The 22,565-nt window shown below is 51.9% G+C and overlaps 1 protein-coding gene across 16 annotated transcripts in view; it reads left to right on the top strand.

Annotated features, from left to right (window-relative positions):
• Positions 1-21,765, top strand: part of WDR20 (WD repeat domain 20) — a 64,490-nt gene extending 42,725 nt beyond the window's left edge. For 5 of the 16 annotated variants that reach the window (XM_067725151.1, XM_067725140.1, XM_067725129.1 and 2 more), the window contains one exon: positions 9,612-11,532. In XM_067725151.1, the coding sequence (XP_067581252.1) occupies positions 9,699-10,889 (1,191 nt within the window). In that variant the 5' untranslated portion in view covers positions 9,612-9,698 and the 3' untranslated portion in view covers positions 10,890-11,532. Of the gene's footprint in view, positions 1-287; positions 381-405; positions 718-9,611; positions 11,533-13,341; positions 21,129-21,176 lie in introns of those variants that run through there. The other 11 variants (XM_067725231.1, XM_067725240.1, XM_067725258.1 and 8 more) reach the window with 11 other exon arrangements.
• The last annotated feature ends 800 nt before the right edge of the window (positions 21,766-22,565 follow it).

Below are 22,565 nucleotides of genomic sequence, written 5' to 3'. Positions count from 1 at the left end.
AGGTGACATTTGACCTGGGTTTGAAAGATGCATAGGAGTTGGAGGAGGATGAGAAAGGCCTTCAAAGCTGGAGAAAACAGCTTAGCATGTGGAGGCCAAGGGTGGCCACACCACAGCATGTGGGTCTTGGAGTGGCAGAAGTTAAAGCCAGACAGATGAGCTGGAACCAGATTGTAAAAGCCCTTTGATCACATGCTGGGAGATTTGGATCTGACACTGGATGCTGTGGGGGACCTTTGGGCTTTTATTTAATCAAGGGAGTGACAGGATCAAATGTATTTTTTTAGAACTCTTGTCAGCACTTGTGGAAGGTGGATTGGAATGAAGAAAGAGAGAATGAAGGTAGCAAGACCAGTGAGGAGGCTCTAGTAACTGTCCAGGTGAGAGCTGAGGACTTGAACTAGGGTTGTGGCCATTTCCTCATCCATTTGACGGACCTTGATAGCCTACCACGTGCCCGGCACTGGGTCTGCAGCGGCAGATAACAGCTGCCCTGTGTTTCCCCTCCAGAGAGAGGGGAGAGAAGTGTGAACAGCACCACACACACACATACACACAATTACGGCAGATGGTGGTGACTTGTTGTGATGTCAGAGGAGATAGAGGGCCTGAAGGAGAGACAGACGTGGAGGCCTGCTTTACGGGGACGTGGGGAGCGTCCGTCTCTTGGAGGAAGTGAAGTGCTTTGAGCTGAGCCTCGCCTGAGGAGGCCCCCAGGTAAGGAGCTGGAGGTAGAGCGCCCCTGCAGAGGGAGAGCCGGTGAAGGCCCCTGTAGGGAAGAGCTTGGGGCCAAGAGACCTGAGAGAGGACGGTGGACCTGGGAGGGCGTTGTGAAGTGAGAGGGCATGAGTCTGGAGGCCCTGCCACTCAGGACCTGACCCGGGTTTGCTTCTTCGAGCTGTGGGAGCTCACAGACGGGAGCAAGAGGTGGTCAGATCGATGTTTTTGAAAATAACCCTGGCTGCTTCTTGGAGACGGAACTGGAGAGACGAGGGAACAGATCTTGAGATTGTGGCCCACTTACTGCACTGGGGAAGGCGGGGAAGGAGCAGGTGCTGGGAACAGAGTCCGTTCTGTGCTTGTTAAGCTCGAGAGGCCAGTAGGTGGTTGCATACCTGGATAGGAGCACAAAACTGGAGGTGAATGTTGGGGGCTGTCAGCATATAAATAGTAATCATGTCCCTGAGATTAGACGGCAGGCCTGTGGAGAAGGCACAGTAGAGCAAAGACGAGTCTTTGCTAAGTCCTAGACGTGTCTGGGGCTGAGCCCTGTTTATACTCCAAGATTCTGGTCATCTGCTCATGGCCCGCAAAGGAGCACTTACAACCGTCAGTGTATTACCATGAAATTTACAGACTCACAGCCCAGTGGCTAAGAACATAGACCCTTGAACCCGAATGCCTAGAGCTCAGACACCCTTCGGCCACTTACTGCCTGCAGGATGTGGGTCTTTACTTCATCTCTTCTCCTCAGCCAGAAAGTGGATAAGAGCGGTCCCCGCCTGGAGGTGTGGTGAGGATGAGATGTTAGCAGAGGGCCTGGAGAGCAAGCCCTGGGGAGAAAAGTTCCAGGTGGAGGGGAAACTCAGAGGGTTTCTTTCACTAGAGGTTGGAGGAAAGGCTTCTTGGGAGGTGAGATACCAGCAGTTTTGAAGGAGAAGCACAAATGATTTTCCAGGACAAGAAGGTAAGAGCAGGGCAACCCAGACAGAGAAGCAACATGAGTAAGGCAGACGATGGGGACTGTTTATCGTGACTGTTTGGCGTCTGTCTGTCTTACTCACCAGAGAGCTCCTCAGCCTCCCATTACACACATGCACGTGTGCGTGCACACACTCCACTATTGATTACTCTGACCTTTGCTCCTTTCTGGAGGTGTCTGGTGCATGAAAGTATAGTAAATGTTTGGATGGATGGATAGGTGGGTAGGTGAATGGAGAAGAAATTATAAGTTCCAGAAATCCACACTAGACCAAAGATAGGTGAAAATTTCTATCTGGGAATAGAGTGTATCTTAAAAGGTGATTTTTTCCCCCCATTGATTAAAAAACTTAAAATACTTGTTTATAGAAAAAATTGGGACATAGAGAAGTACAAAGAAGATGGGAAAACATCACCTAGAAATCCCATTGCTCACTGTTAACTTTATTGTCTTTGTAATTTTTTATGTTTTTAATGAGGCAGAACTGTCAGATTCACACCTTCCATTAGAGCTGCTGGCAACCTTCACCTCCTGGTCTGGCCCTCAGTCCATCCAGTTCATGTCAGATAGCAGAGGCAAGCCCTGCTCCCTGGGCCGTCCCAGTCGTACTGAGACCCTGGCTGCTGCACCAGTTCAGCCCCGGAGGAAGGCTGGTCCTTGCTAGCGTCCCTTGGGGAATGATAGCCTAGATCCCCTGAGACACTGCTTTCTCTCAAGCCTTAGAGTAGACTTGAGGTCTCTGTGTGTAGTGTTCTGTATGTTTTATGCCCTTGATGGTATCTAACGGCACATCTGATGAGCTCCCAGACCGTGGAGCCTACCTTCATGGTAAGGGTCACCAGGGAGGGAGAGGTACCCTGGGCAGCGCCCGGAAGGGGTGAGGGGTCCACTTTTCATCACTAGCGGTTACGATGTACTGGGGAGAAAGTCATAAAGGGGCAGTTTCTGTGTGGGAATGAGCTCAGCCTTGTGTGCCTTTGTAAAAATTCTGATTACATCTGGGTTGTACCCAGAGAACAGTGACGTCGAAGGATTTTTAAGTATGTTTGGTTATTGGGTGGATGTAAAATCTAGGAGAGCTTGTCATTCCGGCTTCTTCATCCCTGGCGTGTGATGAGCCCCCGTTCTTGACTTTCTCCTCTCTCGCAGGTTGTGAGGCCAGGGCAGCGCACTGGGCAGGCTTAGGCTCCTCGTGGACGCCTGTCCCTGCTGCTGCCTGAGGCTGCGTCTGCTCTTTCACCCCAGGCTGCAGGCTCCCTCTGCACGCAGCGCCCCCAGGAGTGGGGAGGAGAGGAGGCCCAGCTTCGCAATATTCTGTCTAGTCCTCTAACGAGAGAGTGGCTCTGGGCATCTTGTTAGTTTTGTTTTTGTTGTTGCTTTTTTTAATCAAAGGAAGGAAATGAGCACTTAATGATCTACTCCTTAAAGTTTTGACATTGATAAAAATGACATCTGATCCTCTTTCACAGGGCTTTGAAATACCTTTTCCTAATACTTCCTGAGGGAAGAAGCAGCTGTCTTTAAATGCCTTTACAGAATCAAAGCCCTTAGTCACCGTTTTTGCTTGTGGCTACATTGCGGCTTTTCCAGCAGCTGCTGTGGTTTTGGAATTGTTTGTTTTTAGTACTTCTGTTATAAATTAGTATCTGCATTGTAAAATGCAGACCCAGCAACCCCCCAAGAATTTTTTCCTGCTTATCATGTTGATAGCAGTGAAAAAAAGAAAATTAAAAAGTATGTGCTTTGGAAAGCTTCATTTTAGCAGTGGTGCTTTAATGTGGTTACGGATTTGTTTTTACTCTTGCTTCCTCTAAACTAGTTTAGTATAGTTAGGAAGTCTTGTTTGTGAATGCCATTAAGGACGGTAGTTTTGGTGTTTGTTGGACTTTGACTGGATTGATGTTAGAAATGAGGCAGTGTCTTCTGCATTCAGAAGGGGGAATGTGGGAGCCGTGGGTGATCACCAGGGAGAGAAGTGGGTGTGGGAGCCCGCTTCCTGGGTAGGTGGCTTGACGTACAGACCTGGCATAGTAATACCCAGATTTTGGTTTTGGTTTTTATGGAAGTGATTTTAAAAGTAGGCCTTTGAGCGTTGTGGAATTTCCCTCCTTAATGGAAAGCTCAGTGGTCCTGCCAGATGACCTGAGCGCCTGTCTTTCCCTGAGACCTGCCCCGCTCTCCTCTCCTTGCCCTTCCTGCCAGGGCGGCCTCACCTCAGCCTCGGAGCAAGGGGCTTTCTTCTCCTGGACCCCCGCCCAGCTCCCTCACTGCCTCCCCTCCTGGCCTGTAGCACAGAGCCGCCCCCAGAGACCCTGTGACGGGATGGAGGGAATCGTGATGCAGGGAGCAGAGCCCCTGGCCTGTCCGACATTCACTCAGTGTCAGTTCCTTCCTCTCCTCATGGGACTTCTGGCTGGTTTTCTCGGCTTTCCTTCTGCTTTCCTGACTTTTGTCCTGCTCCCTATAAGTAGTCTTTTCCCAAAGTTGCACACTCTCCTCCTCTTCCTTGTACACCTTCTGCCTTGGAGAGCTCAGGATGTCACAGATATGGCTCTTATAAGTTCACAGCCCATTTCCTCATCTTCCACAGTCATTCTCATCAGCTGCCTGCTCGATGAGGACACTTGAACTTCTCCCCAGCATGGTCACCCCTCCTCTCTGTTCTGTCACCCCCCTTCCCAGTCACTCAGGCTCAAAACCTAGGAGTCTGTTCACACGCCTCCTTCACCCCCACCCCACCTCCTAATACATCCAGCCTAGCCCACTGTTAAACAGTCCATCCTGCCACACCACCGCTGGTCAAGTTTAAGACCTTTTTGTCCACGGACAATTGTCATAGCTTCCTAACCGGTCTCTCTTCACCCGCACCATTCTGTACCTGCTGACGGGAGACTTCACTTCATTCTGGTGCTTCCCTTTTCAGAAATCTTCAGTGCCCCTACTGTCTGCAGCAGTACAGCCAGCAGAAATATATTGTGAGCCACAAATTCAATTTAAAATGTCTAATAGCCACATTACATCAATTTAAAAATAGGTGAAGTTAAGATACTTTATCTTGGGACTTCCCTGGTGGCGCAGTGGTTAAGAATCCGCCTGCCAGTGCAGGGGACATGGGTTCAATCCCTCGTCCAGGAAGATCCCACATGCCGCAGAGTAACTAAGCCCGAGCGCCACAACTACTGAGCCCTCATGCCACAACTCCTGAAGCCCATGCGCCGCAACTACTGAGCCTATGCGCTGTAACTGCTGAAGCCCACGTGCCTAGAGCCGATGCTCCGCAGCAAGAGAAGCCACCACAATGAGAAGCCCGCGCACCGCAACAAAGAGTAGCCCCCGCTCGCCGCAACTAGACAGAGCCCACGCGCAGCAACGAGGACCCAACGCAGCCAAAAAAAAAATGTATTACTTTATCTAATACATCCAAACATTATTTCAACATATAATCAATATAAAATTATGAATGAGATACTTTCCATAATTTTTCAAGTCTTCAGGATCTAGTGTGTAATTTACACTCACAGCATGTCTCACTTTGGACCAGTCACTTTCAAGTGCTTGGGGCTGTGGGATTGGTCAGCACAGGGATTCAAGGTCACAGCCCAGACCCCTTAGCCTGGTACTGCATGTCCTTGAGTCCCAGCTCGCGATTCCAGACCTAATTTCCTGCCCCTGCTCAGGTGCTCCAGCCAAAACGGTTACCGTACACATCCGCAGACCCAACTGCACTGTGCTGAGCCTTGATCTGGCCGCCCGCCCCCAGCACAGGCCCGGCCCCACCTGTACTCGGGAGCTCCTCAGGGGACCTGGGCTTTTGCCAAGGGTGTTTTTTCAACATACTCAAACGCATCATCCAGATCACGGCCCCACTGACACTGGAGAAGTCAAGCCCGGCGGGGAAATCCTGTTAGTTAGCTCTGAGAACTGACCAAGATGCCTTACTTTTTTTATTAGACATTTTCTGGAACAAAAATATACCCTTATGGTGCAGAAAGTGGGTTGCATTCTTTATATTTATTGAATAAGATGTTCTAGGTATTTGTTTTTTAATTTCTGTTCTCTAACTTTTTTGCTAAACCCAAACCAAGTGATAGCCCAGGGCAGTTTACTTCAGTGACTCCGAGCTAGCCCTGAAGTTGTGCCTCCCACTGCCCGGGGTCTGCAGGGGGGGCGCCCTGGTTTATTGACGTTTGTCAGTGGCACAGAAGGCGCCAGCCCCACTTTGGGGCTGACGGGCCTGTGCCGGGTGTCATCTTACCCGCTCCATCCCCCTTGCACCAGCGCCTTCCGTGTCTCTAGGATGAAGAGCGCTTGGTTTGCTCCCCCATCAGCGCCCCCACCATTGTCCCCTCTGTGAGGATGCTCTGACCTGCTTCCTCCCAGCCCGCTTCTTCTGCTGCCCCTTTACCTCTTTGCTCAGCGCGCCCTCATCCCAGAGATAGAGGCCTTTCTAGGCCTTCCTCCTTGAGACTGGAATCACTCTAATCCTCCTGCCCTTTGTCTTCTTTCCCTGGTTGGGTTTTGCTCACAGTACAGCACTCCTTACCGTCAGATCCTGTCAATTTCACTACCTTTTCATCCCACTTGAACATCAGTTCCACTCAGGAAGGGATGTCTGTCTGTTGGTGCTGTCAGTGCCTGGCGTGTAGTGTACATTCAGTAAAGGATGGAAGGAGGAATGAACGAAACATGAGTGAGTGGTGAGCGGGAGGGACCACAGGCGAGTTTGCGGACCTCTCTGATCCTGTTTCTTGGTGGGTAGCACGGCAATAGCACCTACCTTCCTATGGGGAAATGAGCACTCATACTTACACTGCTGGTGGGAATATAAATTGTTACATCCTGTATGGGAGGTAATTTGGTGATATCTGTAAAAAATTATAAATGTATGTACCTCCTGAACCAGCTATTCCAGTGGGAATTTATCCTGCAAGTATATTTATACATGTGAAAATTGCCATATGTGCAGGTTATTCTTTGCTATACAAATGTCCTTCAGTGGGGGACTTCTCAAATAAACCACAGTATATCCATGTAATTGAGTACTCTGCAGCTGTAGAAAAGAATGAGGAAGCTGTCTTCGTACCAGTACAGAGAGACGCACGTGTGTGACTGCATGAGAAAACAGAGGCGCAGACAGTGAAAAAAAGGAGTGTGGATAAACTTGTATCTGTGTTTGTCTTGTCCACACAGGAAGACACTTGCAGAGATAAACAAGAAGCTAATGACAGTAATTCTGGGGGCAAGGGATCTGGGATGGAGGAAAGGGGTGTGAGTGAGGCTTTCTACTGGATACTTTTATTAATATATATGAATTATGACTGTATTACCTATTAAAAAAATAAAAGCTTACGTTGCGGGGTTATTTTGAGGATGAAACAGCATGTGTGCAGAGCCACTGGTCAGTGCTTGGCCACAGAGTAGATCCTCAGGTTGGAAGCTAGCACGGCTGCCCTGATATGCCTGCCACGTACCCCACGATGAAGCAGACGTTTTCCCTGCACTTGAGCACACAATCTGGTAGGGAAAACTGATGGTGTAGAACAACTGAGAAAGCCTTCCCACGTTAGAGTTGGTATGTGGTCCGTTAATGGTTTTGGTTTGCAGTTGCTTAAGCTGCTGTGCCTGCTTCCCAAGTGCTGAGGTGTGGCGTGTCTACGTGGGTGCCCCAGCAGGGCCACAGAAGGTGGGCTCAGGTTTTTGTCCGTAAGTTACATCCACGTGTCTACTTACAGCAGGCTCAATGCACCTTTTTAACGTGGAGTAAAGTCTTTAAATGTGTCTTGTCACCCCAGTAACATGTATTTTAATAATGGTGCTATGATTATTTATCTCCATTCCTCACAGTTGCAGGGAAATACCGTTTTTACTTGACAGTATTCCAGTTTTGAGTTCTAATGGAATTATTTTTGTTTTGCCTTTTTAAGCCAAAAATAAAATTTTTCTCCTAACCATAGTGCTAGAAGTTTTTATGTCCATCCTTAAAATTTTCCACACATGATAGAGTAACGGTGGAGAGCTGTTGGGAAAATTGAGATTAGATTTGGTTGTGGTGAAATGTGAGGTGCAGGGGTTGAAAGCCACACACCGTGCCAGGGCACGGCCAGCAGCCTGGCTTCTCAGCCTGAGGTCGCTTCTGTAGCCGCCCAGTGAGGCCACCAATGGGGGTGAACCGGCACCACGCTTGGACACTGAGCCAGCAGACCAGTCCTGGTTAAGGGATCAGGAGTGCTGGGGCAGCCTGAGCCCGGTGGGTACAGCAAGGTCTGCTGGGTGGGGGTAGGCTCCCCCAAGACCAAAGCCCTGACCTGGCCTCGTAAGGTGCCTCTGACCTCTGTGGAAGAAATGGTGACGGTCTCGTGGAAACCCTGACAGAGCAGCACTGGGCTTCCAGGTTGTTGGCGTTAGCATAGGTCAGCGGCCGTATACAGGAAGGTCACCGGGCAGGAGAGGAAAGAGGCAGGGGGTGACAGTGCGGCTGTGACACTGCAGAGCGACAGCAGTGACCCCTGCTGCTCAGTAACCCTTGCCGGGCCTGCTAGCCCCGGGCCCTCATGCCAGGCAGGGTCAGGCCTCTCCACTCTTCCCTGGCTGGGACCATTGTTGGCCACCTTCCTTCCAGGGCCTAATTTTCTGCAGCAGTTTGCATGGTTCATTAGTCTTTTTGAAGAAACCAAGTGTTTTCATTTTCTGTGACTTTCTGTAAAGATGCAGCACACACAGCAGACACACAGTGCAAGGCCGACAAGGCAGGAGGCCCTGTGTCCCGGTGGGCTTCCCATCCCTGTGGCCCGTGGCCCTCTGAGGCTCGAGTCGGAGAACCCCAAGCACGTGAGGGAAGTGGGAGCGTGTAGCTCACCGAAGCCCGCCGGGCTCCCGAGGCACCCGGTTGCCAGGCTGGCAGTGGAGAGCGTCTGGCAGCAGGACTTGCTGAGAACTCAGGGGTCTTGGGAACTCCCAGATGGTTTCTGGTGCTGTGATTTGGGGACCAGGCAGCCTCATGGAAGCCGCTGTGCCAGTGAGCCCCACGAAAGGTCTGCAAGCAGGGAAGCGTACTCGGGGGGTGGTCGTCCCTTTTGAGGGGTTTCTCCTTTTGCCTTTTGTTCTTTTAAAGGCAAGACTCCCGACCTGTGCCTGTTAAAGAGACAGTTGGTCAGTGGATCAAAAATAAACGTGGAGTAGAGTGGCAGTGATTAGGCACATACTCCTGAGTGTTAATCATCTGTTTATTTTTTTAAACACCACCTTGTTCCAAAGAAGATGGAGGAATGGCTCCTAAAGATACACACATGACAGCGACTGTGAGTGAGGAAGTTGCGGTGCATCAGGGCCGAGGCAGAGCCCAGGGAGGTGTGCGTTGCTGTCCTGGGTGCTGCTGGCTGCACGTGGACTAACCACCCCCACCCCCGCCCCAGCACCCGGAAGAGGCAGGGGTAGTCAGCACGGGGCACGCGGGGCTGATGCAGTGCAGAGAGCCCCTGGGGGCCCAGGGCTCCCGGCCGTGGGGACTGCGAGACTTTCCCGGGGACATCGTAGTGAGGATCCTGTGCAGGTGCAGGAGTCACAGGCCCAGCCGCTCCTGGCGTGAGATGTGCGAAGTGCCCGGGGCTGTCCCTCTCCCCGGTGTGTCCCGGCGCCTGGTATAGTATCTGTCAGGCACATACTAGGCTCTCAACAGTGTTTGCTGAATGACTGACTCGGTGAAACCCAGTGGCCTGACACCCAGGTGCAGTTCTAGACGGTAATTCCACAAGGGGCCAAAATGCCTTCGCTGGCCTGACCGCGGTATAGGACGTGGAGTGCCTGGATGGACGCGTCCCTTCTCACCGAGAAGCAGACAAGTTTTCTTGCTGGAAAAGTAGACCTTTAAAACTTCTCCATTGTGATAACTTGTTCTCCTTTGTCTTCACAGAGACTAATAGACAAGTCACGAGTAACCTGTGTCAAATGGGTTCCTGGTTCGGAAAGCCTTTTCCTAGTAGCCCATTCAAGTGGGAACATGTACTTGTATAATGTGGAGCACGCTTGTGGCACCACAGCCCCCCACTACCAGCTTCTGAAGCAGGGAGAGAGCTTTGCCGTGCACACTTGCAAGAGCAAATCCACGAGGAACCCTCTCCTCAAGTGGACGGTGGGCGAGGGGGCCCTCAACGAGTTTGCTTTCTCCCCAGATGGCAAGTTCTTGGCGTGCGTGAGCCAGGACGGCTTCCTGCGGGTGTTCAACTTTGACTCAGTGGAGCTGCACGGCACCATGAAAAGCTACTTCGGAGGCTTGCTGTGTGCGTGCTGGAGCCCGGACGGCAAGTACGTCGTGACGGGCGGAGAGGACGACCTTGTGACCGTCTGGTCCTTTGGAGACTGCCGCGTGATCGCGCGGGGCCACGGGCACAAATCCTGGGTCAGCGTGGTGGCGTTTGACCCCTACACCACTAGTGTGGAAGAGAGCGACCCTATGGAGTTAAGTGGCAGCGACGAGGACTTCCAGGACCTTCTTCACTTTGGGAGAGACCGAGCAAACAGTACCCAGTCCCGGCTGTCCAAGCGGAACTCGACCGAGAGCCGCCCCGTCAGTGTCACGTATCGGTTCGGCTCCGTGGGCCAGGACACGCAGCTCTGCTTATGGGACCTCACGGAAGACATCCTTTTCCCCCACCAGCCCCTCTCCAGAGCAAGGACGCACACGAACGTCATGAACGCCACGAGTCCTCCTGCCGGAAGCACTGGCAACAGCGTCACGACCCCCGGCAACTCGGCACCCCCTCCCCTGCCGCGGTCCAACAGCCTCCCGCATTCCGCCGTCTCCAGCACCGGCAGCAAGGGCAGCATCGCGGACGGGGCCATCGCTTCCGGGGTCAGCAAATTCGCGACGCTCTCACTACACGACCGGAAGGACAGGCACCATGAGAAAGATCACAAACGAAACCATAGCATGGGACACATCTCTAGCAAGAGCAGCGACAAACTGAACCTAGTTACTAAAACCAAAACGGACCCAGCTAAAACTTTGGGGACGCCTCTGTGTCCTCGGATGGAAGACGTTCCCTTGTTAGAGCCGCTCATCTGTAAAAAGATAGCACATGAAAGACTGACTGTATTAATTTTTCTTGAAGACTGTATAGTCACTGCTTGTCAGGAGGGATTTATTTGCACATGGGGAAGGCCTGGTAAAGTGGTAAGTTTTAATCCTTAATGCTGCACCAGATCTAGAACTTGAATAGGTAGTGATTTTTTTCTTGCGGGAGGGGCGGGGTGTACAATGAATGTGAATGACACTTCTTCTTCTTAATGTAAATCTAAATGCATCAGAGCCATAATTTTGGATACTGCATGCCATGTAATTCTGAATCATTTGATAATTCACCTTAGAACGTTTAAAAACTATAATCAAACTAATGGCCAGCCAAGTCAGTCACCCTCCTGGGAGTATATAGAGTCCCAAGGTTAGCGCTCCTGTATTAGACTATTTCGATTTTAGGAAAATCATGACAGTGTGGGGAAACAATGACTTTAAAATGCTAAAATTAAAATTTCTGCTTTAACTGGAATATTTTTGCTTAACTACTCAATTAGAATATTGTACACCTGATCAGAGTGTGTATTCAATACGAACGGCCATTAATTGTCATTTATAGTCCAACTTTTTATCTTAATCATCAAATGTTTAGGAATCTATGAAATTTAACTTTAGGAACAAAGTGTTCAGCAGGGTTGATTGATATTATTTTTACATCGTTCTGGCAATCCACAGAAAGAGAAGAGCCTTAATTTTTAAAACCCATTTTAGTCATTTTATGACAATTAAAATTGTTTAATAAACATCTTTTTTCAAAGAAGCAGTTTGTAGCACTTTGATTGAGACTCTGTGCACTAAATAAAATACCCACGTTTCTCAGAGCCTGGACAGTTACCGCGAACTGCGGGCTGAGGGCGCCAGCAGTGTTGTCAGAAGTGCCTCTTGCCACACAAGCCAAGATCTTTTATGGTGGATGTGATTTGCTTACGTTTTTTCCAACAAGGGGAAGGAGCTTTTCTTTTCTTTTCCTTTTTTTTATTTTTTATTTTTTGGTGTGGGTTTTTGTTTTTTGGTCAAAAAGGCACATGACCTTAGGCCCTAGGCAGACTCCTCAGCCTTGTTTGTGAAGACTGATAGGCCCCCAAGGTTTCAGAGAACTTGAAATTTTTCCCTCGTTTGGGTTTTGTGTTCCCACCAGAGGGGAAGGGCAGGTGCAGGTTGCTCCTTCTCCTTGGAGGGCAGTCGTGGTCCCGGATCTTCCGGATCATTCTCGGGATGCCCTTGGCCTCTGTCTCAGGGACGCCATCCCCTACCCCAGCGCCTGCCCCTGGGGGCCTGTGGCTGCTGGGGGCAGGGCTGGCTCTCCCTCTGCCCAGACAGCTGCGACTCTAATTCCTTCAGCAGATCCTTATCAGCTGTCAGACGAGTTGCTTTTCAAATTCTAGTTTTCACAGTGGATGAGAGGGCTCTTTGACCCATATGTTTCGTGTCAAGATGATAATGATCTCATTTGTTAGCTCACTTTGGTCACTTAAGTTTGTTTTTCTGTTGTGCACGCCTTTGTAATTAAATATAGAGATACTGATAATTTATACTGGTTTGAGTAGTGAACGGGATTCAGCAAAGTGCCGACCGGGAGGCTCCAGTGTGTCGGGTGCGAGGCTCTGGTTGATGGGGCAGCTCCGTGCTCTTAAAGCCGCCCTCCTGGGAAGGCCAGGCCGGCTCCCCGCTGCACACGCGTCCGGGCCGAGCCGTTCACTCTGTGTCCCCCGTGCTCATTAGTGTGGTGGTTTCTGCGACCTGTGACAGCGGGGGTGTGACCTGTGACAGTTCATGCATCGCGGTCCATGGGGATGTTAGTGTCCTGTCTGCCTTTAAGATATGGTCCTTTGTTCCTAAATGTTAACTGATCTGAGGTAGCAAAGACAGCCGTGCTTGTGGACTCTTGCAGCTTTGGAGGCTAGGAAATTGGGCTGTCAGGTGGAGAGCAGGAACCAGCACTCCACGTGCAATTTTGTGTACCTGCATAGTTTTAGAAATTCAGTTTCAAATGCTTCTGAGGCATTGAGTATGCAGTTTCAAAATTCAGGACTTCGTAATTGGCCCAAGTGGCTGAATCCCAGGTAAGTAGCCTTTACGGGGGAGTGTGTCGCGCACAACCTTCCAATTCCGAGCGCTGTGCTCCTTCAGTGCGGGCAGGAAAGCCACGGGTGGGGCCCGTGTAGCTGATGCTTGTGCGACGGGGGCCCTTTCTGGTTCTTTCTGTCCTTCAGCGTCCGCTGGGGCAGCTTACCCAGGGCGCGGTCTGTGGGTGGGAGCGGGGGTGGGAGAGGCAAGAGGAGGGTGTTACTGGCCCCTTAAAAAACAAGCCCCGCAACGCGCTCGTAGAAGCCGGGCTCCATCTCCTCCACGCCGCCCCCACATTAAACCTCCGTGGTCCCTGCACAGTTTGGGGTTTGGGGCTTGGTCACAGTCTCGGTCTTCCAGCTGCTGCTGGTGAGTGTATCCTTGATGTCTGGCTGGGGCCCTGGCTGAGTGTCAGGTGCCGGGGAGGGGCTGCTCGGACACGGCAGGGCGACGCTGCTTCCGCCCACTCTGCCTCTCTGATGCCTCCGCCCTTCTGTGACAGCCAGCAGCACCGTTCTGCTGCAGTCAGGAGGGCAGAGCGCAAGGTCCTCTCCAAGACCAGGACTAAAGTCGCCGGCAGCTTGAGGAGAGGGGGCACGGGAGGGAGGGGGCGAGCGGGCCCCTCCCCTCCACCCTCGGGTTTGTTTCGGGGCGCCAGGGCTCCTGCAGACCGGGGTCAGGAGGGGGGGTTGCTTCGAGGGGTTCCAGGGTGCCAGTCGCAGGTATATAAGGCACCGTGGCCACTAAGGGAAATCTGGGGAGTGTTTTTTTGTAGTTTTCTCCCCACATTTTGAGCTTCCTCATTGAAACTTTTCAGTTTTTCAGCTTAAACGTTATCCTGAGCAAGAGTATCTTTTCTAACCTAACCTCTGGAATAAAACAGCTTGTGGCCACAAGAGGTTATTCCTACTCGCTCAGCACGATTTTTCCACCATGCACTGAGACGCATCGATGAAAAGCAGAGAAATAAAGTGCTCAGGGTAGCACGTGAGCCGAGCTGCTCCCCCCCCAACAAGAGGTGGCTCTGCCCGCCTGCGGCGACAGGACCCCTCGGAGGGCATTAGCCAGGCTGTGGGGTCTTCTCTGCCTGCCCTGCCCTGGCTCGCCCCTTAAAGCTTCTGGCAATTCCAGAGCTGGGTTTGTGTTGTGACCTGGGCGATGCAGGCTTCTGAATCCACTGGCTGCCCCAGCCCCAGCCCTTCTCTGTTTCTCCTCCGCTGGGAGAGCTGGGGTGGGAAGCCTTTGGAAAACCTGGCCTCTTAGTTTATTTTTATTTTTATTTTTGGCCTTCTTTTAAAGGCAAATGTGGAAAAGGGAGTAGGCAGACTCTTTAAAAATAACCGGTAGCTTTGGGTTCTAAATTGATTTAAATAGTGGTAAAGAATCTTAATTTTGTTTTTTGTGCTGACTGGACCTTCTCACATTTTTGAAGGGTTCTCCTGTGAGCCGTTGACTTGGGACTAAGGATAAATGCCTTAATGGAAGAAAAAGAGAGGAGTGGAAATACAGGGATAAGCTCTGACAGTGATTATTGCCTCAGACATCCAGAAACGATGAGGGACAAAAGGCCCTGAAGCTTTCTCAGTTTTTACAGGCGTGTAACACGCGTGCCCCCAGTATTCTGTTCCACCGCTGGGCTCCACAGCCACGTGCAAGTGCAGGCTGGCAGGTGGCCCGGCAGCCGCTTCTCCCCGATTCCTCCACTTCCTGTGGTACATCCTGAATTTTTAAGAAATTGTCAAGTATTGAACTTGTGCTGAAGTTGGTGAAGCAGCTTTATCGATGTCCGCACCCGTGTACAAGGTTCTCGTTACCTCCTGCTTGGGAGGGAGAGCTTTGATTTCCTGGTTGAGGAAGCTCAAAGTGTGAGGGGAGAGCCAAAGGGCCGGGGAGCACCGCGGAAGGAATCCTTTGAAAACCCAAAGGCCACGTTCGTGGACCTGTCTGTCCGAGGAGGAACTAGAAGCAGAGGTCGACCGTGGTTTCCCGGGAAAAACACACGGCGCGCCGCGTCCCGTTCTCCGCGGGAGGGCTTGGCCCAGGGTGACTGGCCGCGGCCCCTGCGCGTAGGGGAACGAGGGGCAGCGGTTGGCCTCCTGTGCGGGTCATCCCGCTGTGCCGGGCGTGTCCACTCCTGGGGCTTCCTTCCTCCGCATTCACGTGTAGGCCTGATAAGTGACCCGGAGGAGATGTCCCCCTCGGGCACCACGGCAGGGAACAATGGGCAAAGGCTCCCTCCTTGTCCAGAGCACACCTGTCGCGCTGGGCTGCTTGGGACTGTCACCTGTTCAGGTAGTCAGGGGGCTCAGCCCCACCACCCCAGTGCTGGCCAGTGAGAGGGGCGGTCTGGGAGGGTGGAGTCCAGGGCTCCTCTTGCAAGGCACTTGTATCCAGCTGTTCCCTTTGAAACTCAGAGCCAAGTTCAAAGCTGTGTGTAGAAGCGCCTCCGGGAGAGGGACGCTCTTCCACGGGTACTTTCTATTCATTGCTGCAGCTGTTACGTGGACTTTGTGTCATGGTCACATCGCTGTTGCTCGAGTTAAATATGTAAAAGAAAACTTCTCTGCATTTTTGATTTCTGTATACCTAAGTTTATTAAAGGTTACTGTTAGGTGACACTGTATAAAATTGTATGAATATTTACCCTTAATGAAAATCAAAACTCATATGTATTTCCTTTTTTACATTCTCATCTAATTTCTTGAAAACTTGAATAAATTTCATAAAGAGCCTTCCTAACATGAAATGTTGGTAAATTAAGTTCTTAACTGTTGCAATAATTAATGAAGCTTTAATACCAGTATTGTTACTTTATAATTTTAAGAAAATCGTGTTTCTGTTTCACCGCCTTGGTTTTTAGCTGTTCCCTTGTCACTGTCACAGCTAGAGACTTACTACATACTTGATATTCTGAAGAACTTTGGGGTTGTCCTCTGTATAATGACGTTAAATAAACGCGTGAATGAACCGTAAATGTAGATAAATTTTCCGTAGTCACTTTCACATCAGAGCTTCAAAAAAATTTCAGTGAACCGAAAAAGAAAAGCTTCTAAATGCTGTAAAATCAAGGGCCTTGTTAATGTTTATAGAACGAAGAGCCCCAGGAATTGCTACCTCTTATTACTAATGCTGAGTTTTTCCGAATTAGAAGCTTTCTAAGTGAGATGTTTGTTCTGAGCACGGGAGGTATTCCCTGTTTTCTGTGACCTTCCTCTGAGCCAAGTCCCATGTGGGGAAGGACCGTGGGTTGGCTTTGTGGCCGAGCTGGTGCCGGTTCTGTGTGGAGCGCGCGCTGAGTTCCCAGGCGGCGGGCAGGCGACGCTGTAGCAGCTCTTCTCCTGAGGAGGGTTTGTCATTTTCCGTTAGCCGGAGGCGTTGTCATCGCCGTGGAGGTGGTCCTGCCTCGCGCCCGGGCCCCGAGGCTCCGGTGCAGGACGAGCCCCGTGAGCGGGGCAGTGGGAGCCGGTCCTCCCGGGGCGGGAAGCAGGAGCGATGTGCACTGGCCTGCTCTGGACCGCCCCTCGCTCTCGGCAGCGCCGGCGCCTCCGGCCCCGAAAGAACCTTCATGGCAAGAGTTCCAGGCCTCGGCCCGCACGCTCAGCCCGGGGCTCGTGGGGGCAGCAGTGAGCTGCCCGGGACAGAGGCCTCGTCAGGCCCTGGGGCTCCCACTCAGCCGCCGCGTCCCTGCCGTTTCGTGAGACGCCTGGGCCTGGAGCTCGGGGCTGGCAAAGCCTCTGGAAGCCCCTCCTGGCCGCCTGTCCTTCTCGGTGGACTCCAGAATCTTCCTGGTCCTCCTGAGCCGCCCGTGCTGCAGGGTGTTGGGCTCTTGCCTTTGACTCGAAGCTGCCCGCGCAGAAGAGACGGTCCGATGCTCCGCCCTCAGAGGGGCCTGCTTGGACTTTACTACCACAGGAGCTGCACGTTTGCTCCTTAGCGCTCGAGGGGATTTTAAGCCCTGAACGCTAGTAGGTTGACAGGAAGTCTAAAAAGACGCACACAGGCACAGCATTTTGATCTTTTAAAGATAACTAGTTTGTACACCTTGAAAACATAAGTCCATTCTCCCACGTGTGGCTGCCTTTTGAAACAGTCGGTTCTGGACCAGCAGATCTCTTGAAAGGGACAGAACATCTAGGGGTGCTCAGCCCCACCCCCTCTGGTGTCGGTAACCTCTAAACCAGCCTTCACGTGGATGCCCCATGACGGGACTCAAGCTAGAAGACACTGGAGGTCCCAGCCTGCAGAGAGGATGTCAGAGCCTCAGCGGGTCACCCGGCGGGAGGGCCTGTAGGCCGTGGGCGAGGCTCTCTTCCCCAGCACGGTTCTCGCAGGAGCCCTTGACTGGTTGTGCCCTAAGAAAGCCTTTTCGCAGGTGTCTGAAAACACCACGATCGTTTTCCCTGGGCGACTTTTCCCAGGTTGAGTGGCCTCTTTGGGGAAATGTGTCACCGCCAGTGTGGCCAGTCACCGGGCAGGTCAGGGCCGGCCAAGGGGCAGCTGCCTAGTGGAGCCAAGGTCCCAGGCCGCCGTGAACAGTGGGTCTGGGGCAGGGAGGGGTCCAGATGCTCAGAGAATGGCTCAGAGGACACGCCGGTGGAGTGGGCCCCTCCCAGCCCGCACCCACTTCCTAAACTTGGCTCACTGAGTCCAGGCGTCACGCGCCTTGGAATGAAATGGGAGGTCCTCTGTCCAGCTCTTCTATGGTTCTTTTATGCAGCGGCCTGGGCAGTGTGAGTGGCGGGATTCTTGTGGATGAAATAAGGAGAATGTATCCATAGCTAGAAGCGGCCCTGAGGAAGTTAGCCGGGTGACGGTTCTCATCGTTTGTGTACCGTCTCTAAAAGGGCCTCACTTCGCAAATATTTACCTCTTAGTCTCCCAGTGAAGTGAGATAATTCGGGGGAGCTCCTGGCAGGTTGCCTGGAACCGGAGCCTCCAGGGTTAAGTGCTCTGTGGCAGGTGCAGGGCCACCCCTCCAGGTGAGGCTGACCTGGCCGAGGGCCGCAGCAGCGCTGAGCTCCTCCTGTAGCACTTCTCTGCCGGTCTCGAGAGGCTGCTAGTCTGCAGCAAGACCTGTCCCGGGGCCAGTGTGCACGTCACTTTCGTCTGGGGTGAAGAGGGTGATTCTGGGAGTCGACTGACCAGGCTTTGAACAGCGCCGGATGCCCATCCCACGACCACTCTCTCGAGGGTCTGCGGTCTCACACGTTTCCAGATGAGTCCATGGTAGCCGGAGTCGGATGGGGAGGCCTCCCGTGGGCCCAGCGGGACTTCAGGACGAGGCCGTTCTCTGACGAGGGCCTCTGAGACCCTCACGGTCTTTTCTTGCTGTCAGGGTCTCTGATCTCGGCAGCACCCACGAACAAAGACATGTTCCTTTGTTGTAAATTGTTTTTTAGCCGAAATATTACTTTTTCTATATATACATTCTTATGAAACAAGGTTTAATTCTGTTAGCTTAGTATTATAAATTATAATCAAACCCAAACTAAGAGCTGGGGTATTTTATCAATTTTCACATGAAATCTCTAGCAGGAATAAAATGGCAACTCTGGTGAGAACAGAACAACCTATTAAATATTAGATCCAAGAGCTGCCACTATTTCTGTGATAGGCTTCCTTCCTGGAGGGGTAACGGGACATTAAGCAGGTTCTTGGCTGGAGAAATCTTTTGCTTGAGTGATATATGTAAAGCCCTCGTTTGCCAGCTGTCCGGCGTCAGGTGGAGAGACCAGCAGCTACCATGCTGCCTGGACAGCTGGAAGCCAGCAGGGTCGCTGAGGCCAGGCGCTTGATCCTCCCTGAGGAAGTCATCAGGGAGGATGCGGTCAGAGGGCAGGCCGCCCTCACGGGCAGCCACAGCGGGGCAGACGGCGGCGGGTCCTCCTCGCTGAAAAACCTGCCCCAAACTGTGCCCTTAGGTTAACGTGTCCAGCCAGGCTTCCCCCTAAGAGTGTTCTGGAGTCTTCGATGGAGGCCTGCAAGTGTGTCTTCCATCTTTCTTATCATCACCCAGCAACTTCGAAACTAAAGCACAGGCTTCCAGAAATAAGGTTACTCTTCACATTTTCTTTTGAATAGTGGTGTTTCCCCCGATGCCTCCACGGTGTGTCTGTCCTGCAGAACAATTCCATCTCTGGGAAGAGGACAGGGGTCAGGCCTCGCCATCCGACAGGCTCCTGGCCTGCGTGCCGGGCACCGAGCAGATCCTGAGGCCTTGCTCTGCTCACCCCGGGGAGCTTAGTCCCGGGCCGCCCTCTCCTTGCCTGTGGCTGACCCGCGAAGGTCAGAGTCCCCTTGCTTCAGACACCTTAGACCGGATGAGGTCATCTGTGATGTTACAGGCTTCTTCCCTCCAGACTGTCCGCGATGGACGGGGATTTGGGCCTGGCGGCCTCACTGCAGCTCAGTTCAGACTCGGGGGGAGCGTTTCTCATCACTTGGCTGAAGGTTCCCTTCATCACCGAGGCGGTAAACCAGCCGTCCTCCGCTCTGTGGACTGGGCTGGGATGGGCACAGTGTCCAAAAGAGCTCCTCCCTCCCGTTGGGCCGGCCAGAGCTTTACCTCTTCTGTCAGGCTCCATCCACGCTGTCTTGAGGGGTTTGAGTGAGAAGCTGCCTGTCGCCGTGGAGATCAGACAGGGCTGTGTGCCTTTCCGGCAGTAACTCCAAGGTCAAGGAAAAGCACTCCTGTAGATTCTGAGCGGGGGCGAGTTGCTAAGTTCCATTCGCCCCTGCTTCCTGATCTTGCCTAGATGAACGGATTTCGGGTTTAAGGTGAGAAACGAGATAAAGTGACTTGGAGCGGGACCGCGTGCTTCCCGGCTTCCCTCCAACAAGGCGTGTGCGAAGCTGAGGGTCAGTTTCAGATCGTCACCCTTCATCTGTGCCAGCCCAAGGCCAGGTGTGAAAACGCATTCATGTTTGCTTAAAGGCGTGTCCTGTGTGCAGCATTTTGGGGGACAGCTTAAGGATGCTTGTGTTCACAGAACTGAAAATTTGTAGCTTCAGTGTTGCAATACTGTAACCTTAAAATTATTCTTAATAAATGAATGCCAGACTGTGCTGGAACTATGTGCATCCCAGCAAATGCAGGGAGATGTAAGTGCTCTTTGCTGTACAAGAGGTAGAAACCCTTTCAGGGTTACCTAAGCTCACGCCTGTACTGCAAGAGATCCGTGACAGCCTCCTGCCTCTCCGTAGGAGCCAGCCCAAAGGGACAGACACCACCCCTTCCTTACTGGTGCAGAGAGTCCCCAGATCCACCGCAGCCGAGCGGCAGCCTTTGTCCTGAGCCGCCCCACCCACGTGACTGGATCCTGCTTTCTCTACCTGCTGGGCCCGGTGGGCTGGCGCTAATGCCAGAGGGGCACCACCATCACACCACCCATCAGAGAGAGCAAAGAAAACGCCTCTTCAAAAATGCCGCTAGACTCTGTCCTTGGCGGCCACCCCGGCCCTTGGGGGACTGGGCATGCAGCTGTCTGGCCTCACTGGGCAAGCTGGCCTCGGAGCCGGGGGGACCCCTCTATGGCCCGGAGCTGCAGCCCTTGGGGAGGGCAGTGAACAGCCCCCCTGGGAGGTGCCCCTGGCCTTTGGGCAGTGATGCTGCAAGGAACCCTGGCCCTGAGAGACCACTCTCTCCCCCAGGCCAGCCCTGCCCAAAGCGTGCCACCCGAGGTGTGGGGGCGGGGCAGGCTCAGGATTCCGATGAGTTAGGAATTAAGTAGATGGACACGGAGGGGCTGTTAAAACCCTGGCTTCCAAACCGACAGAAAGCTAATTGTGCTCCTGTGAAACTGCTGGAAAGGATGAGTGACTTCTTCGCGGCCCCGTGTTTTGCTGGATTAATGTAAACTGCTTTGTTTGCAGGGTTTAATGTCAGCCCCAAACCAGGCCAGTTCTCCAGGTGGGACTATAGTGTAGCGAGCCCGCTCCCGCTCGGAGGTTCTCACCCCGGACCGGGTCTTGAGGGAGCGACGACGGAGCCCAGGGCCGCACGTGAGCCGCGTGGGCGTCAGGCCCCGCCGCAGGCAGGCATCGCCCGCGTGGAGAGCAGCGCGGAAGAGGAAAGCGGGGCTCGGCGCCGCTCACCCAAAGAAACTGGTTCCATTTTTAAATCGTTCTCTTGGGGCTGCAGTAAAAAATAAGAAATGAGATTTTCTTGCTTTTTACTCTAAAACTCAATGTAATAAAAATGTTATATATATTTATGTAATATATACATATATACATAGTGTGAAATAAAATGTTTCTTGGACAAGAAATCCCCTTAAATCCAACTGTTAAAAATAGTACTTCACTCTATTTTTGCTGATTTTCTTTTTAACACCTTAGGTGTCAGAAGACAACCTGGAATGCACTCATCAAGAAAGTTGTTACTTTCTGGCTTAAATATGTAATTCAGGAAGACGGATGCTGAGCGCATAGGTTTTTAAAAATTGTTTGCACTTGAAATAGTTTAATGCTGTTAAAAAATAACTTTGAGGGCTTCCCTGGTGGCTCAGTGGTTGAGAGTCCGCCTGCCGATGCAGGGGACACGGGTTTGTGCCCCGGTCCGGGAGGATCCCACATGCCGCGGAGCGGCTGGGCCCGTGAGCCATGGCCGCTGAGCCTGCGCGTCCGGAGCCTGTGCTCCACAACGGGAGAGGCCACAGCAGTGAGAGACCCGTGTACCGCAAAAAAAAATAAAAATAATAATAACTTTGAGTATGGGTGTAGTGGGCCTCCAAGGTGTGGCGTGAAGATGCCCTTTTTAATCTGTTAACATTAACACTCTTGTTCCAATGCAATCGGCTCTGTATTATATGTATAAATAATGTCATTCTGCAGTTGGGGAAATGGTTGCTTCAGTAGTACTTTTCATCTTCTAAGAGTGATATTTCTAATTCACAAAAAAATTAATATTAAAACTTGCTTGAATATACCATTTGTTTATCTTCTGTTAAATTGGCTCAACTTTTACTGTATTGTTTTTGTTGAATTAAATGTTTACACCGTGTCCCTTGCAGCCCTGATGTGAGGCAGGCTCTTCAAGACCGTGGCTCGTCCGGAGAGCCCTGCGGTTCTCTGGCCCCTTCTTGCTGTCTCCCCATCTTCAGCCTTTGTGGGCAGCTGCCCATGCATGCGGACTGCGGTCTCAGGGAACAGTTTTCTCCTTACAGCTTCAAGTCCACGAGTCCACCTTCTGTTGTTGGAAGATCACACACGACTCTGTACGGTGAGTGTGAAAGTGCTTTGTTAAGGATGCAGAGAAAAAAAGGCTGATGACAATTACATGGGATTTTTATCTGGCTGAAGCCAGCTGGTGAGCATCTTGGTCATGCCCACGCCTACCTGTAGGCACTACAGGGGACTAGAATCATGACAGTGTAGCTGCCAAGTACAGGAACTTTTCTCAGTTGAAAAAAAATCATACACAGTTGAACCCTTTGAAGGCCTTTTTATGTGGCCAGACTCTAAACCACGAAGTGCCTAAAACACATTTCTCTAAGTGATCCCAATGAACTGGGGGCGCGTCTAAGTGATTTTAGGCTAGAAGAGACGTGTCCACGCTCCATTGCCATCATTTCTGTGAACGTGGCAACAGGATAATGTTACCGTTGCAGAAAAATTCTCATCAGCCTGGGTCTTGGCTTCCTTCTCAGAGGAGAGGAGGGTCAGGGAGCCAGTTCTTCACCAGCCGCCGGGCCAGGAGGGCTGCACCACGGGGAGCCTCCGTCACAG

This window comes from Pseudorca crassidens, chromosome 1, assembly GCF_039906515.1.
Source record: "Pseudorca crassidens isolate mPseCra1 chromosome 1, mPseCra1.hap1, whole genome shotgun sequence".
Lineage (NCBI taxonomy): Eukaryota > Metazoa > Chordata > Mammalia > Artiodactyla > Delphinidae > Pseudorca > Pseudorca crassidens.
This window is presented reverse-complemented; position numbering and strand designations above follow the sequence as displayed.